The sequence below is a fragment of the Oncorhynchus gorbuscha genome, linkage group LG12 (genome assembly GCF_021184085.1).
Source record: "Oncorhynchus gorbuscha isolate QuinsamMale2020 ecotype Even-year linkage group LG12, OgorEven_v1.0, whole genome shotgun sequence".
In the NCBI taxonomy this organism is placed as follows: domain Eukaryota; kingdom Metazoa; phylum Chordata; class Actinopteri; order Salmoniformes; family Salmonidae; genus Oncorhynchus; species Oncorhynchus gorbuscha.
Genome location: NC_060184.1, coordinates 26,638,079 through 26,654,953, shown reverse-complemented (window position 1 = coordinate 26,654,953; position 16,875 = coordinate 26,638,079). Strand labels below are relative to the sequence as shown.

General features: G+C 43.6%; 1 protein-coding gene across 5 annotated transcripts; it reads left to right on the top strand.

Annotated features, from left to right (window-relative positions):
• Nucleotides 1-272: 272 nt before the first annotated feature.
• Nucleotides 273-16,785, top strand: LOC123990790 (dnaJ homolog subfamily C member 5-like). 5 transcript variants are annotated; one of them, XM_046291665.1, is made up of 7 exons: nucleotides 273-464; nucleotides 7,256-7,407; nucleotides 7,638-7,851; nucleotides 8,713-8,869; nucleotides 10,423-10,628; nucleotides 12,611-12,650; nucleotides 13,517-16,785. In XM_046291665.1, exons 2-5 carry the CDS (start codon nucleotides 7,268-7,270, stop codon nucleotides 10,623-10,625), a joined length of 714 nt encoding a protein of 237 aa, XP_046147621.1. In that variant the 5' UTR covers nucleotides 273-464; nucleotides 7,256-7,267; the 3' UTR covers nucleotides 10,626-10,628; nucleotides 12,611-12,650; nucleotides 13,517-16,785. The 5 variants fall into 5 exon arrangements, with proteins under 5 accessions (XP_046147621.1, XP_046147617.1, XP_046147618.1 ...); XM_046291661.1 differs by having other exon boundaries at nucleotides 281-464; nucleotides 7,259-7,407; XM_046291662.1 differs by lacking the exon at nucleotides 12,611-12,650 and having other exon boundaries at nucleotides 281-464; nucleotides 7,259-7,407.
• Nucleotides 16,786-16,875: the final 90 nt, after the last annotated feature.

Below are 16,875 nucleotides of genomic sequence, written 5' to 3'. Positions count from 1 at the left end.
CCATGAACCTCTGAAAATAAAGCTATTCTCATGTGGATGTGGTTCTGCCTAGGGCTTCTACCCAGTTGTCTTCAAACACTAGATGGCAGCACAATAGTGGTGGTCCAACACTAGACCGACCAACAAACCTGGCTCAATCATAGTTGGTTACAATTGTATAGTTTTCATATAACACAGAATTACAGTAGGTAGAAAAAAAGATGTATATATATATTTTTTTTTTTTAACGTGAATTTCACACGCGCCAAATTTGTGTAAGGATATGAAGACGCTGTTCATTGGTTGAAGCCCTCGTCTCAGAAGCAATCAGACGTCCCTTGTCCACTGGGGCTAATGGTACTGAAACGGTAGTAGCTAGCATTTTTAGGAGGGGCGGATACATTGACACATTGTCTGGCAATCTTGACATACAAAGTGGATGCCTCTATGCCACAGCGAAATATACCTCTTCAAATTTGCACAAGGTAAGATACGTCGTAAAGTCGCCCTAACCTGCGCCACGAGAGCTTATTTTTTTCAAGCTACACCAGTCGGTTTTGGCTAGCTACTGAGCCAGCGAGCAAGTGTGGGGTCTGGTCGCGAGGACAGTTCATAGTCCCACAGACGTTGCGTTAGGCTGTAACGTTACAAACTACTCTGGCATGCGGTTGCAGATTGATATTGGGTTGGTTAAATAAATTTTTTGGACGCACGCTTGTTTCAGGGAACATGATTAGAGTGAACATGCATGGTTAACGAATTCTGACATCAGCGTCGCTAACGTTATTTGGCTAAATTAGCGGTCGTGACGGTCAACTGAGCAGCCCGTCGACTTTTGCAGTTGAAACACATTTTGAAGTATCAGTTGATATCCACCAGCTTCTCATTACTAACCAAAAACCTTATAAGCGTTCATATTTTTTAAATAGTTGGCTAATAGCCAGCTAACGGTACAATTGCGGCTCCCCAAATGTTATTGACAACATTGATTGACAACTAGTTTCGTTAGTAAAACATTTTGGCCAGTGCCTGGGTTATTTTAGCTAACTAGCATCTGCATAGCTCGAGCAAACGCCACAGAGCTAGGTGCAAAGATAATTGCAATTTCGTTACTAGTTAACGTTACAGTAGCTTTCTACCTAGCACTGCATATGTAGCTAGTTAGCCAATGTTAGATTCTTCTTGCATGGGGAAAAGACGATGTAAAATGGAAAGTAATTATCCATGTGGAGATTAGCAAGGGATTATGGTTGTGCAAGGACCATTGAATGTCTTTATAACGTTATATTGTCCAAGGACACAGCAGTTGTTACAAGACACCCAACAAACTATAAAAACTCTACGTTCCTTACTATATAAGAAAAAATAATCCATGCAATCATAATTGTTTCTATCGCAATCGCTAATCTGTAGCTACAGCTATCGGGTTTCATCTCGTGTGAGCTAGCTATTGCATAATGTATACGGTGTGTTTCTTCAATCTCCTGTCACAGAATAGATGGCTCAAACGGTTCCTGTTTTGCCTTTGGTCAACATACCTAGTATAGGTTGGTGATGGTTAATGTAGATATTTTACCGCCATGATGTCAAGTCTTCCAATCCCTTTTGGCCCAGCTGTTGTGAGGTCAAATGTGAGGTGTCGTAGCAAAATCCTGGTGTGGTATTTTACAGATTAGTCATGGATTATGTCAATTTTGCATCAAGTATTTGTAGCAGCCAGCAATTACACAAATCCCCACAGGGCTCGACATTAAAGCTGGTCCTTTTGTCCATCCGACAAGACTATAGATTAAAATTGTTCAAATGGACAAGTGACACCTAAACAATCACACATTACAATATCAAACAATTACACCGATCAGAGGACAACATTGGAATAATATTAGTCTATTTCTTTATGTACATAAATACAAAAGAGGGGGGGGGGGCAGGACAGAGTTTGGGAAATCCTGGTGTAGGTGATAGCCTATGCATATTGGCTACATCCTCATGTCCAAACCAATGCTGACATGAAGCGCCAGAAAATGTAGGCCAACTTTAATGAGACTTTTAATGACATATAGAGGCGAAATGCCAGTAAATGCACCGCACATCACCCACTTTGAATTTGAGCAGAGGCGGTCAGCAGTTTAAAACCTATAATTTTTGGGTTATTTTCTAAACATGAGATTTGTTTGAGACCTTGTTTCAAAGTAGCCTAGCCAAATACGTCCATAGAAATGTTGAGGGAATTATTTTATAAACACTTAATATGCCATTGAAACCAGCACATTTCTCATGTTCTGTTGGTTTTTAAATCAACTTTTATTTTCCAGCATCCAAATACATGATCCTAGTCTATCAGTAACTCATGCTAGTTGATGCATCTTTAGATTTCGCATTCTTAATTTCAAATGTATATTTTCAACTCCGTCACAAGCCCAAAGGTCGTCAGATGGCGATATTGAGAGTTCATTTTACCGTCCAAACACATTGTACTGTATGCAACCTTCAATACACTTGTATCCCCCGTGGACTGGTTTGTGCCTGAAACATTCTCATTTCAGACTGCAAAGGTTTTGATTTCCTCAACTTTATTTAATGGCAAGAACGCGGGGAAAAATACAGGAAAAATAATCACATTTTCTTTTGAAACACCATTTTTTACCACCATGCTAGTGTCTAATGCCAAGGAATGCTACTTCCTGATATTGTACCCCGCATTCAGTGGACTGCTACCGACTGCTGCAAACATCATTGTTACGTAAGGAAAGTATGCATATTTTCCTGGTTTTTATCACACCTTCACGCATTGAATACATTTGAGGAAATCAAAGCATTTGCAGCCGGAATGGAGAATGTTTTAGGGATGAACCGTTCCGCCGGGGATATGAGTGTATTGCCATTGCCAGCTGCATACAATGCGTTTGGACGGTAAGATTAACTCAATATCGCCATCTGCCGCCCTTTGGGGCTGCTCTATCACGTTAAACCGCTCGCGATTGCTGTGCGCTTTTGAGTGATGTTTCCCCTAATAGAATTTGGAACGTTCGATAATAGCTTAGAACCGTGTGCGTATTGTTGAACATATAATATGAAGAAATACAACTTTATCAACATTTTATGATATACGTTCTGATCTGTTGCATCAGCCTCATTGCTTTTTTGAATGTGTTTATGTGCGGTGGTTGTATGAATTTTGGATCTGTCGTCCCGGAGTCTGTTTTGAATGGTAGACATACAAATTTACAAACTTATTTAGTTGTAATGTTGAAAGGGTGGCCAACCATCCTCCAGGAGAGCCTTAAAGAGGCAGTGTTGTATTTTAATACCGGTTTGAATATGCAAAGAAGCCAATAGGAAGAGTGTAGCCTACATTTTTGTATTTTTCAATATAGTAAAATAAGTGGTTACTTGCACCATACAATGATATCATTTTTTGGGGACAAGTGAAAAAATATCTGTTTTACAAGTCCAAAGGACAAGTGGCAAAAAAAAGTTAGTCAAGCCCAGTTCCAGTTTTTGGGTCGGTTTGGCCTAGTTTATACTCTGGTTATGAGCAGAGGTGCAGGTTAGATGTTGAAATGCTAGTCTGTCCTACTACTTGTCTTGGTCATTGAGTTGTCCTTACCCCCCACTGAAGCATGTTTAACATTGTAGCAATGTTTTATGCCTAGAGACTTGTATTTTATATATCCCAGGTTTCAACCTTAAATCAGAGGTTGCTGTTGTTAAAGTTTATGGTGCCAAATAAAATCGGATATGATCATTTTCCATTGACAAGGTACGGAAGTAGTTGTTTCTAAATGTCCTGAAGCAGCTCTCATCCCTGGGATGTTTATGAAAGTTCGGTAAGAACAACATTCGGCTCTTGAGTCACTTGACAAGGCAACAAAGAAATTGCCTTCTGTGAGAAACAAGAGGATTGCAAAAGAATGCAAAATACCCTTGACTAAGCCCAGCACTGACAGTAGGCTGCTTGAGTGCTGCTGCCTCTCTGTGTTTTCTCTTTCACATTAAGATAATTTGGCTGTCACATGATCACAGTGGCTGTTCTTCAAATTTGTTTGATCTTTCCATCTCTGACTTGTTGATATATTTAGCAAGTAGGGTCAATTAAATAGTTAAGCCTAGATAAATCACTCTTCTTCCATTAATCCAGTCTTTGTGCTTTATTTAGGCATTTTTGCATATTAGTGTGAGAAAGTTCCACATCAGCAGTGACCTGTCAGGGATCATGAACCCTGATGACATGTTGAGTATGAAGACCAACTCACACACCCGGACTTGCCTGTGTATCATCTTAGCCAGGGGTTCCCTTGGCTCAGTCTCAGCTAGGTAAGAGAAGAGATGGTGTAGCCAGGCCAGGGACTAGCCGACTAGGTAAAGCTTGTCAGAGCCTGTGTGATGGACTAGCCTATTAGGTAGTGCTTGTCAGAGCCTGTGACCAGACAGTTTCACACCCAAGCTAGAAGTGCTCCCGAGCTGCCGTCTTTTCCGGAGTGTCAAATGGTGGCTTTGACAGGCGCTGGGCCATGTCTACTCTCGCTAACCCACAGAAGCCTCTTGCGGTTTACCGAAGACCGTTTTATTTGGAAAAGCCACAGGATGGTTTTTCAATACTGTCGAAACTATTTATTTGAAGTTTTTCACATAATTTAAATATTTGTAGCTACTTTTAAGTTATTACCTGCAGTCAACTTGTGCAATACCTTAGGAGATCAAGCAGATTGCGTTCTTTATTTCACCTGTCACATTATTTAAAAGTATGATACTTACCATAGTTCTCCAGAACAGTTGAGCCAGCCACGTGTTTGTAAACAGCACAACAGGAGAAAGCGTGTGAGGTGAGTCCATAGCGTTCTAGATCTATTGACGAGTCTCTGTTTTGCGGCGCGCAAGGTGATGAAGTTACACTCGTATGCAATTCACTAGTAAATGTTTGCCATCATATAATGGCTTTCTGCCAGAAGGCCACGAGCTCTGGATGAGTTATCTGTACAACTGCTATTTTTCCCTATGCTTCCTACTAGTGTTTTTTTCTTTCTCCTTTCTTCTCCTATCTGCTCTGTGTACACATGCTGCTCTTCCTTCCATTCCAGTTACTAGCGATGCTTGATTTGCTTGTCTTTGCAATTCATTTTTTCTCTTTAGCTTTCAGCTAACGATGTCTGATTTCACTATTCGTTTTTTCTAATTCTGTTAGCATTCTGGTAATAGGGTAGCCTAGTGGTTAGAGCTTTGGACTAGTAACCGCAAGGTTGCAAGTTCAAACCCCCGAGCTGACAAGGTACACATCTGTCGTTCTGCCCCTGAACAGGCAGTTAACCCACTGTTCCTAGGCCGTCATTGAAAATAAGAATTTGTTCTTAACTGACTTGACTGGTTAAATAAAGGTAAAATAAAAAATTAATAAAATAGAGGCCCAATGGGCTTTTTATGCATTTTTAGTGCCCCCTTGTGTGCTATGTCGGTAATACAGTAATTCCCGGTACGAGAGAAGACCATATGGAAATCTCGATACCACCCAAACCTACCTGGATGAACACATTTTACTCAGTGTCACAACGTTTGACATGTGCCAGTGTGGAACACAGAGGGAAAAACCACTTGGCCTTACTTGCTTGCCTACATTTTATAACCCAGAAACAGTGTAATGACCATAACCAAAGCATAATCATAAACACACCTCATGTCACATCTCTTCCAGGAATCAAGGGATCTGTATGTTATTGAAAAGGTGCCTTCAGTTTTTCTCCCTTAGGACATTGGTTCCCAAACTGTGGGGCCCTTATTATTATTATTTTTTTTTAAAGGAACTCAGTCCAGCTTTAAACTTACTCTTGAAAGTTGTAGTAGTAGAAGGCACAAGGTGCAATTTCTAAATTGGGAAGTGCATCATCAGTTCCTCTTGTCATGTTAGCCATTGTATACCTAAGAGAACTATTTATAACTTGTCAGAAATGTCCAGATCTACTAGTCCATTTAAAAAAAAAAATTTTTTAACCCATCCATATTGTCACTCTAATATCACATGAATACACATTAGACTTGGCAAAATGTATAGAATTGCAAGAAAATGACCTTTAAACCTGCGAAACTCTCTCCACCAATAAGAGGGGTGTGAACAGTTTGTGTGAATGGCCGATAGCAGAGGTAATTAATGGTCGAACACAAGCTTCGCTGGCTAAATGTTTCTGCTTGTCCAAGCTTTGGAAGTGTGTGAGTAAGGTTTGGTGGTTGTTAAGCAGATAGAAATCCTTGACTTGGAGGCTGACCAGGTCCAATGTAAGACTAAGGTAATTACAGAGACCACCTTCTCAGTATTGGGACAACACCAGCCTGAAGGGAATCAAAGGGAAATGGGCAGGTAGTGTAGTTTACTGCTAGTCTGCTACTGCTTGTAGCCTTTTGCCACCATTTACTGTTCCCCCTTGCAACAACCTGTAGACTACAGGTTCTTCCCCAGCCAAGCCTCCTAAGCCTGTTTCTGTGCAGTGCTGGCTGTTCAGGCCCATCTCTCCAGGACCAGTCTAGGATTGCCCTGTGTTGACTTGTATGAGTAATCTGTGCAAGATCAGCAAAATGTAATCGCCTTTAGCTCAGGCCTGCCCAGGGCATTACTAGTCACAGTGTGCGTGGCTGAGTGTGATGTGGTGTGTGTGTGTCACAGCAGGGCTATTGTCCTGTTCAGCAGAATGTGGGGCTGTGTGGAGCGTTGGAGTCTCACTGCTGGCCTTCTGCTTTGTTTTAATCACAGGGATTTTAGATGTAGGTTCCAGAGTTGTGATGCTACTGCACTTCACTACACGCAGTCTTGGAGCTTAATCCCAAATTCATCTGCGCTAAGTGTATTGTGGTTTAAAGGGATCTGTAAGGGTTGTGTGTAGGCCCAGTTCTTACATATGTGTGCAGAAATGGTTTAAACATAAACCCAGCCAGTGCTGAATGCTGTATCCTTGTGTTTTGCTGGTTCATACTTTTTATTTATTCGTATCCTTGTATTGACATTGGGTTTATGAGATGGGATATTCTAGGCAGAGCTGTTCCAGTTCCCTATGGTGTTCTAGGCAAAGCAATGTGACAACATCTGTGTCTGTCTACCATGTCTGTGATGATTATGGCTACAGACAGTACACACACACACATGTAGTTACTACTTGGACAAATAATGTCAAGATTTAAGAACAGGTCAGGTAAATACTGCAGGGTGTATGTCTCTATTGCTACAGTGACAGCCTACTCAGTTCCACACTTCATGTGTCAAGTGCTAACCTCCTGTGTGACTATATCTTAGCAGACTTCAGCCATGGCCACGACAGGCACAGGCGCAACTGAGCCAAACCGTCCAGGCCCCCAGAGGAAGATGTCCACCACAGGGGAAAGCTTGTACAAGGTGCTCGGCCTGGAGAAAGGAGCTTCCGCTGAGGACGTCAAGAGAGCCTACAGGTAACAGCCTGTCTGGTCGTTATAGCCACATAACCTGTAAGCCTGTTTCTCCATTTCCCCGGAGCAAGTTAATGATCAGCTTTATTCAGGAGTTGGTCCATCAGACAAAGAACAATTACTTTTAATGAGGTATAAGCTCCTTATAGGATTTAGAGTTTTGTGAAATGTGTATGTGGTGGTGTGGACTGAGATTAATTTATTCATCCATCCATCCATCCATCTATTTACAGGAAACTAGCGTTGAAGTACCACCCAGACAAGAACCCAGACAACCCGGAGGCTGCAGATAAGTTTAAAGAGATCAACAACGCCAACTCCATCCTGAACGATGACGGCAAGAGGAGGATCTACGACGAGTACGGCTCCATGGGCCTCTATGTGTCCGAGCAGTTTGGAGAGGAGAGCGTTAAATACTACTTCCTCATGTCCAAGTGGTGGTTTAAGGTGAGAGGGAGTGTACCTCATAACCCTCCAAACCACCTTTAGTCGTACAGGGTAATTAGGTTAGGTTAGGTGTAGTCAGTAGTGCTGTAACCTCTGACAGTGGGGGTGAGTAGCCCCACTCTCCCAGCTGACTGTCTCAGTGATGACATACTGACTGGACTTCTTTCACAGCCACATCACTCATCACACTAAGAGGTGCTGGGATTTTATTAGACATTGTTATGGATAGAATTCACTGTCTAGTACTGTCTTCTCCATGCATTAGACAGCCTACTGTAAATCCCTGTTGGGAGTACATTGACAGTATTTAAGTATTTGTGTATAATTGCTTTGACAAGTCTCATAGTTACCTCCCTCTGAACCTGTCAGTGTACTGTGTCTTTCTGTTTCAGTCAGACAGATGGCTCCAGGTGCAAAGCAGTCTTTATTTAGAATTGTGTTTTGTGTTCAGTCACTCAGATGTGTGGTCATTGATGCTGAGTAGAGTAAGTAGAGAGGTCTAGATGCAGTGAAAATCTACCGACTGTCTCACAAACCTCACTCTGCTTTTACCTACAAAAAAACTACAAAGCAAAGGAACATTTCAGGGAGAAACAAAACCACTCCACTTATGTATACCCTAGAAATGCTTGGTACAGTAGGATTATTGAGAGCATCCACATGTATTTCACTGTCTCTGTCTCTGTCTCTGCTGCTAATATCCCCCTTCTCTCACTGGATCACCCTGTAGATCTGAGGCTAGACATAAGTTCTCCTGCGAGCAGGGAAGACAGCGGGTGACTGTCCCGGCTGGGTATATGTGATCGGGAGAAGCTCCATACTGATAATGCTGTGTGTTTGTGTTATGCCCTTGTGCTGCAGACCATGGCCGTGTGCTGCACCGTCTTCTCCTGCTGCTGCTGCTGTTGCTGCTGCTGTTTCTGCTGTGGGAAGTGCAAGCCGCCGGAGGAGGATGATCACTACCAGTACGTGGACCCAGAGGACCTGGAAGCCCAGATCAAAGCTGAGACGGACAGAGGTGAGCCCACGCTGGGAGGGGGGAGTTTTTAAATGGGGGGGGGGTATTTTGGGTTGGTGGCAGGTAGTATGCGGTAGAATGTTTTGGGTGCTAGTAGGTAGGCTGGGGACTGTTTGGCATTGGGTAATAAACTAAGTATGCTAGTGCACATAGCCATTTTTCTATTGTATAGAATAGACTACTATAGGTGGGATAGAGCTCATGAGGAGGGTAACAGGATAAATACAGTGTGCCCCCCAATCCTTCTGTGTTGGCCCTTCTCCTGGGTCCTGGCGTCCCTACACACTACCTCAGCGACAGGCCGCCTCGCAGATGTCGGTTTTTCAGCCTGACTTAACGCTGTCACTTCCTTTCAGAGGGAGAAAGAAGAGGGAGGAGAGGCAGGGAAACAGCAGAGCACAGATGGGGCTAGAGCAGCCAAACGGGGAGGAAGGGATGAGGGAATGGGGGGGGGCACCAGTGTCTACTCTAGCTAGGCAGGACTCTGGGTCTACAGCACCTGGTCCTGCACAGGAGGTAGAGGCTGCAGGCTAGCCCTTAGATTACCTTGATGTGCAAGTATTTATAGCTACTCATACTCTGACTGAGAGACTGCTGGTTCATGTCATGAGGACATTATCCAGTTATAGCCCTAGCTCTGACATTTAAATATTTTTTCTACCATGTTGAAATTTGAAATGATAATTATCACTCTCCTCAGTCTTAGTAAATTAGATGATGATAATTTATTATCTGCTAGTGCAGAAATGTGCCTTGTATCACAATGCTCCTTTACCAGAATGGGTAATATAATATAATGTTTGGAATTTTTGGATGTGTAAAAGCTATGGATGTAGTGTCAGAACAGTGTGCAATAACATGTCGACATTAACAGGTAGAGATGCCAAGTTTTTCTTTTCTTCCAACATTTCAAGCCCAACAAGAAGCTCTTTGTTTTATCCTCTCCCATCAGTGGTCCCCAGAACAGGGACAGGGGCTGGGACAGAGGCGAGATGAGGAAGATGCATGTAATCCTGTCAGATCTCAGAGGATGCTCTCTGCCTCGGCCTCTTGTGTTGTGTCCTTAACTGGTTGGTCTGAGGACAGGACTCTCAGCTCCTTCACTCATGTTGCCTCTTCACACAGCAGATCACTCAATAGAAAACAGTCCCAAGGACTATACTCCTAATTGTCTTGTTTTTTGTTCTGATGAGTGATCAGTGACCATGGTGACCCCATAGTCACTTGGGCTAGGGTTCGTGACTATCACACCATTTGAACTTTCACTATAAGGCTTTATAAGCAAAATGACGATGCTATTGGTTTCAGAGATAATCACAACATGTTCAGGCGAATACCTAGATGATATGAATAATCTCACCGTATCACACAAAAACAGGAACTGCGCTTCATTTACAGTAACTGAAAACCAAACCAAACATGACAAGCTAACAGCCTCAGGGCAGTATGGGTGTGGGGATAACATATCAGTATACTCTGGCCCAATGAGTAGGCCTGGTTTATCTCATTCTGACAGAAAGGTGTTTCTGTACGTTTGTGTTTTCATCCACCAGGTGACACGGTAATCATTGTGCAGCCCATACCTGTAGCGGTACCTATAGCTGTAACGAGTCCTGTGGCTGAGAGCATCAGCCTAGGCCCTGCCAACTGCCTAGACCCTGCCAACAGCCTAGACCCTGCCAATCCAGTGGTTGACAACCTGACCAGGCCAGTGGCTGCTGAGAACCCAGGCGAAACGTTGCCGGAGTCTAAATGACTCGTAAGCCCCCCGTCTCCCTGATGTACTTGCTGTACTCAACCCAGCTGCATCGTGTCCATCCGTCCCGCTTCCTGTGCACGTTGCCACGCCCCAGACCAACCCGTTTCACCAGACTGTGTTTGCTCATAGTGACACACGGTGCCTTTGTACTATGTTCAGCTGTTTGTTTGACTGACTCATTAACCATCCATTCTGTTTGCCTGTCAGTGTTGAGTTGCATGATGTCATGGCTGTTGCTTCAGAATGTTTTGAGCATGGCTGCATGTATGAGCTTGCCTTGTGTGTATTTATAATGTAGTGGACCTAATTTTGCTATGGATGGAGCAACTCGATAACAATCATTTCAGTTAATTGATCACTAAGTATTTTGTCTGTGTTTGGTCCATCGTGAATGTATCTGTAGTAACTATTTTCTGCCTTGGTGATAAAGTGGATGTAATCTCTTTGTTAATTAGGCATGGTTTATGGCCTAATATATGCCCAGTATCCCATTACTTTACCAGTAAGACCACAGAGACGCTTATGCCGGGTGTGCACTACGACTTTCAAAATCCAAACATCGCTGAGCCTCGCATGTTAAACCAACGTCTTTCCTGTAGTTTCTTGTCTTGCCAACATAGTGGTGCGCAGAATAAACCATCTGGTACAGACAAGGGGGTCACACACTACAAGAGTCTTCACTTGGTCGTGAGGATTCTCCATACCACCACGTAGTCTCGCGAAAACAATGATGTGATTAGATTGTTAACGTAGCCAGAACGAGCTCTGGCTCAAAGCAGTCTCAAACGTTTTCTGTTAGACATTGACGCATGACAAACAGAGTTGACATTTCTATTGCTTGTGAACTTCAGAGCTGAAACGAGTTGACGCTTTGGTTTAAGGCAAGTACAAACGCATCCTAGTAGTCATGGCTCCTGCTCGAAAGAGTCTACAACTTCTGGGTGACGCGAAACAATGTCATCATCTCACTGGTTTCTTTGGCGAGCGCTCATTGGCTTTTGCTGATCACCGGTCTCAAAACTTGTCGTTGCACACTACAAAAACATTGCAGATTTTGTGCCAATAAAATCCAACATGTTTGGAAAAATTGAGATGTCTGGGGCTGCTCCAAGACAAGATCGGTAGCCCTCAGATTGCGTCTCTGATCCGCTCACATTAAACGAGCGTCTGTGACAGCCGAGTGCCCCGAGTAGGCAACATTGAGGATTTTGTCTCCAATCACATCTGGAAAAGCTAAATCGGTGCCCGAATTGTGTTGTGTACTACCGGCTTTAGGCATTGGATGTAACAAGTTAACTTCACAAGACAAAACAGGGCCCCACAGCAGCCAAGTACTCACTCAACCCACAAGACATTAGATGCCTTCAATAAACAGTAGCCGTCTATTCATATTAAAAACATCAATATAATGTCAGGCTGGTTAGTTGAAAATCTAGCCTGTGGATATGTGCTAAAACCACAGTCCGTTTGTCATGCTAACACAACCCTTTGATCCCCCTGGGGCCTTTTGTGGAGGTACATTACCTTTAGAAAGTACTTATACCCCTTGACTTAATCCACATTTCATGTGTTTACAGCCTGCATTTAAAATCGATTAATTTGAGATCTGTCACTGATCTAGAGACCAATACCCCTAAGACGAGCCACTGCTGTCCTGTCACATCCGGCCATATGTGTTTGTCATCTCTCCTCACACCTACTTCCTCAGCGCCATCCTCTCTGTTGGTGCTCTGTTTGTTCAACACCATGATGCCTGTTGACATGTCAGTCTATGATTCTCTCTTTAGAATTACCAAAGTAATAGCTGGAAGCTTCAAGAGACTATGGCTATATAATGATGTTGAGATAGTCCTATATTATTACTATCATTATATTGTAATCTGATATAGTAGGGGTAGTAGCCTAACTAATAGTACAAGTGCTTTCTAAGCAGTGCTCTGTGCTCTCCCTCTATGCTGCATATGGATGATGTCCTCTATAAGGAAAGTGACAGTGTGGATGAGCATCGCCAGGGGAGGGCAGGTAGGTTCATGGTACACACTTGGTCATGTTCAGTAGGGCACACCGTAGCAAAACGTTTTGCGACGGAAAACAAAAATCTGTATCCTTACTGGAACACGCTCAGGTAGCACGTCCTTGTTTCAAAACGTTTTCCACCTACTGAACATGACCCTCGTGGAGCTTTCAATATTTCAGGACCGGTTACACCTCAGAACAGTTAAACAAGGGCCCAATTTTAGGTCATGCCTCCTGCTAATAATACCTTCCCATGTGAATTGCTTCTAGTTGAGACAACAGGCTATTACTTGCTGGATTTTTTTGATAACAGGATTTATTGCAACAAAGCTAGATGAGAGTTGGAAGCTTCCTGTCAACAGGGTTTACAGAGATGTTGTGTAGACTGTCATGCTTCCAGCTTGTAAATACCCTGTGTGTACCTGGCAGTCAGACTTAGCCCTTGTAGCCTCAGCTTGTGCTGTGTTCATGAACCTCAATCTGGACTGATGTTCCTATTGGGATGTTTCCGCATTGTCTTCCTCATTGGCATCAGGTCATCATTAGTCTATATCTACAGAACCCTGATATGTTTACAAAGTCATTGCCATTGATGTGTGAAATGTTACCTGTCTGTACATGCCGTTACCTGTCTGTACATGCCGTTACCTGTCTGTACATGCCTGTTAGTTCATTTGACTTCAGAATTTGACCTTCAGTATCATACAAACCATAGAGAATGCAGAAGCTAAATTCATTCATAGAGCACATAGCCTATATGTAGCCTAGTCCTTTACCTACTCATTATGGCATGGGACACTTGGCTAACTTTTCTCTATTGAGGGTTATTATTTTCCCCAGTGAGTCTGACACAGTTCAATGTCATCCTGCAGGTCCTCGTGACCCTATTGTGATCCAGCCACATTCCATCGCCATCGAGGTTTCAGAGACCTCCCAGCCTGCAGCCAGCCAGCCCACCTCCAAGCCCCAGCAGTGACCCTTCCCTCCCAGCCCCATCTACCCGCTGGAGCACTCCCCTACGGTGGGCACGGCCAGGCCCCTGTGGCCCCACACTGGAGCCCCCAGCAGCCAGCCAGGCCAACCGTCACTAGTGCCAGTCAACCAGCCAGCTAGTCAACCCCCCATACTGTGGTACAGATCTAACTTAATGGACATGAGCGGCAGGCTGCCAAGAGACCAGGACTCCTTCTGACATGATATGTATCTGTCTATCCACCAAACTGAGGATTGGAACACTCTATCTCTCCATTTCATCCCTCCGTTTCTATCCTCCCTCATCTATCCCCCCTTTCTCTTTCTTGTCTCTGTTAGAACGCTGTGGGATTGGAGACTCTCTTGTTAAGTTCAGTTGGCGTTTTAAATGGCCTGAGCCAAGCATTCCACCTCCCTTGAGACTAAAGCATGGATCAGAGGGAGTAAAGGCTCCCAAACAGATTGCATGTGCTTCATTTTAACTGCATGCCCCTATTGTACAGCACTGGCAAATACATACCCCATACATCCACACCCCTGTACTACAGCCACCACCCCACCACTGCCAGTGATACCTCCAGCTACAGGTGCACCTACAGTAGTATGCCACACAACCAGGGATCTCCCCTCCACCGCCACCTGAAAGAGACCCAAGAGTGGGGCTGGATAGAGTAGAGATTCAAGAACAGTGAAAATGTCGGGTGGATAAAACAAGAAAAATGTGTTGATTGCTTAATTTCATTGCTAACTGTCATAATTATGTTAGTTCGACCAAAGCCAAACTAGATGCCACTCACTCCATGTGTTCAACAGTCAGCTCCCAAAGAGACGTTTCTCCTCATGCCACTAGAGCCAACCTGAGAGGATTGTTTAATTGAGGTGCATGTATGTATTTGGGTCTATTATGCACTTCTGAAACCTGTGAAGTGGGTAAATGATCATTTCCAATGGACTGTTGGCTAACATGGGTCCAGCCAAGTGCTTACTGAAACCCACAGTCAGTACAATGCACTCTGTATGTATTGGGTGGAACTGACTACAGCTAGCTAACTGCAACCAAACGACTTATCAAACGTTTCCCATCTCAAATGGTGGTTTTGCTTTGCATTCTCCTCATAGTCTGATGTATAATGGAGATACAGGGGAGTGGGTATGTACTGTAGGGGTCTGTTTGACCTAGCCACTAAAGACCATGCTATGCCACATCCTAGATGACTGCTTTGTTCATTGTACTGCCTACAGAGATATCCCATCACCGAATATTTGAGAAGTAACACAACAGGCTGTTTTCCATGGGGTTTTGGTGGACTGATTGCCATGTTTATTGTTTTATGGGCTGAAGAGGCACAACTACTAGTCTCAGTGATGAGATGATACAATGTCCCATAGCAGGGTTAGGATCTGTAAAGATCGCCCAACCAGCAGTTTATCTGTACTTAAGTACAGCTCTCTTTATAACCCTGGGGTGCAGTCAGAGGTTTCTCAATGTTGTGTAATCAGAATAGTGAAAACGGTGAAGTGAATGAATGTCATATTGTCATTGAGAGTCAGTCAGTCCCAGGTGTGTGTGTGTGTGTGTGTGTGTGTGTGTGTGTGTGTGTGTGTGTGTGTGTGTGTGTGTGTGTGTGTGTGTGTGTGTGTGTGTGTGTGTGTGTGTGTGTGTGTGTGTGTGTGTGTGTGTGTGTGTGTGTGTGTGTGTGTGTGTGTAGCATTGTACAACATCGTTATTGGTTTGTTCATGTAGTGCTGAGGTCAGTCAGTCATTCATCCCGCTCCCAGTTTTTTCTTTTGTGGTTTGTAATTTGAAAAGGGTGTTCTGTGTTTCCTGAAGAGGGGCTAGTATATGGCCTTTAACCACCTTGTGTTTTGGCTGAAGAACCACCCTGAAGATAAGCTAAACTAAAATAATGATGTCAAATGATGTCAAGCAGCCATTTGATCTTTTGTAGCTCTCTCCTGAGTGTTTACATAGAAATGATCTATCAGCAGCATCATTTTGTTACTGCAACTATTGCACCTTTTCTCACCTCTTCATATCAATAAGTTAACAGCTAAAACCCATCTGAAATGTCAGACTGTTGGTTGTGTTTTCACAAACCATAATAAACATAACAGTACAGTATCTGGCCCCAGGGCTCAGAGAGGAGGAATATATTTATTCTGGTGATCCTTATCTGCTGTAAATAATAATAATCACAACCACTTGTCACATGCAAATAACATTATTTGAGAATCCCTATGAATGGGAAATGTTTTAAGAATCAACCCCATTTAAATGATGTACATTGTCCTTTATTTATTTTTTTATGTTAAACCGAAAGAGCTGTTTTAATAAAACATGTTGACAGACAGTTGGGAAGAGCGAACCCTAGGCTAGCCAACGTGGTCCTTACCAAGCAGCAACTGGTTGACAGAGGAACTAGGCTATGTTTTAACTGGTTGACAGAGGAGCTAGGCTGTCTCAGCTGGTTGACAGAGGAGCTAGGCTGTCTCAGCGGGTTGACAGAGGAGCTAGGCTGTCTCAACTGGAGACAGAGGAGCTAGGCTGTCTCAACTGGTTGACAGAGAAGCTAGGCTGTCTCAGTGGGTTGACAGAGGAGCTAGGCTGTGTCAGCGGGTTGACAGAGGAGCTAGGCTGTCTCAGCTGGTTGACAGAGGAGCTAGGCTGTGTCAGCGGGTTGACAGAGGAGCTAGGCTGTCTCAACTGGTTGACAGAGGAGCTAGGCTGTGTCAGCGGGTTGACAGAGGAGCTAGGCTGTCTCAGCTGGTTGACAGAGGAGCTAGGCTGTCTCAACTGGTTGACAGAGTAGCTAGGCTGTCACAGCTGGTTGACAGAGAAGCTAGGCTGTCTCAGCTGGTTGACAGAGGAACTAGGCAATGTCTTAACTGGCTACTCCACCATAGCTCTGGTCTACAGTAACAGGCAGGCAAGACAGTAAGTGTATATCTGCTTTGAGTGTAAGGCCAGGGCTGTCCCCATGTCATCACTCCCCTATAGAACATGGGACTATGGGGACTCGGCCACTAATAATATGATTGATTGTAATTTTGTCAATTCTTTCATTATGTCATTAATTATTCACCATGATGTCTTTCATGGACAAAACTATCTGTAAATGTGTATTTATATATAATGAAATTGAAACAATTAAAAGGGGGTTTTGTACAATGTTTGTGATTTATTGTGTACTCTGAATTCACAACACTGAGAATAGTTTGTGTGATATCAAAGGAATGGCTCTCAGTTCTCCATGAACAA

Coding starts and splice junctions, on each gene's coding strand:
- LOC123990790 (XM_046291665.1), top strand. CDS start 7,268: ATGGCCACGACAGGCACAGGCGCAACTGAGCCAAACCGTCCAGGCCCC. Junction 7,408..7,637: donor GACGTCAAGAGAGCCTACAG/GTAACAGCCTGT, acceptor ATCTATTTACAG/GAAACTAGCGTTGAAGTACC. Junction 8,870..10,422: donor CAAAGCTGAGACGGACAGAG/GTGAGCCCACGC, acceptor TTCATCCACCAG/GTGACACGGTAATCATTGTG.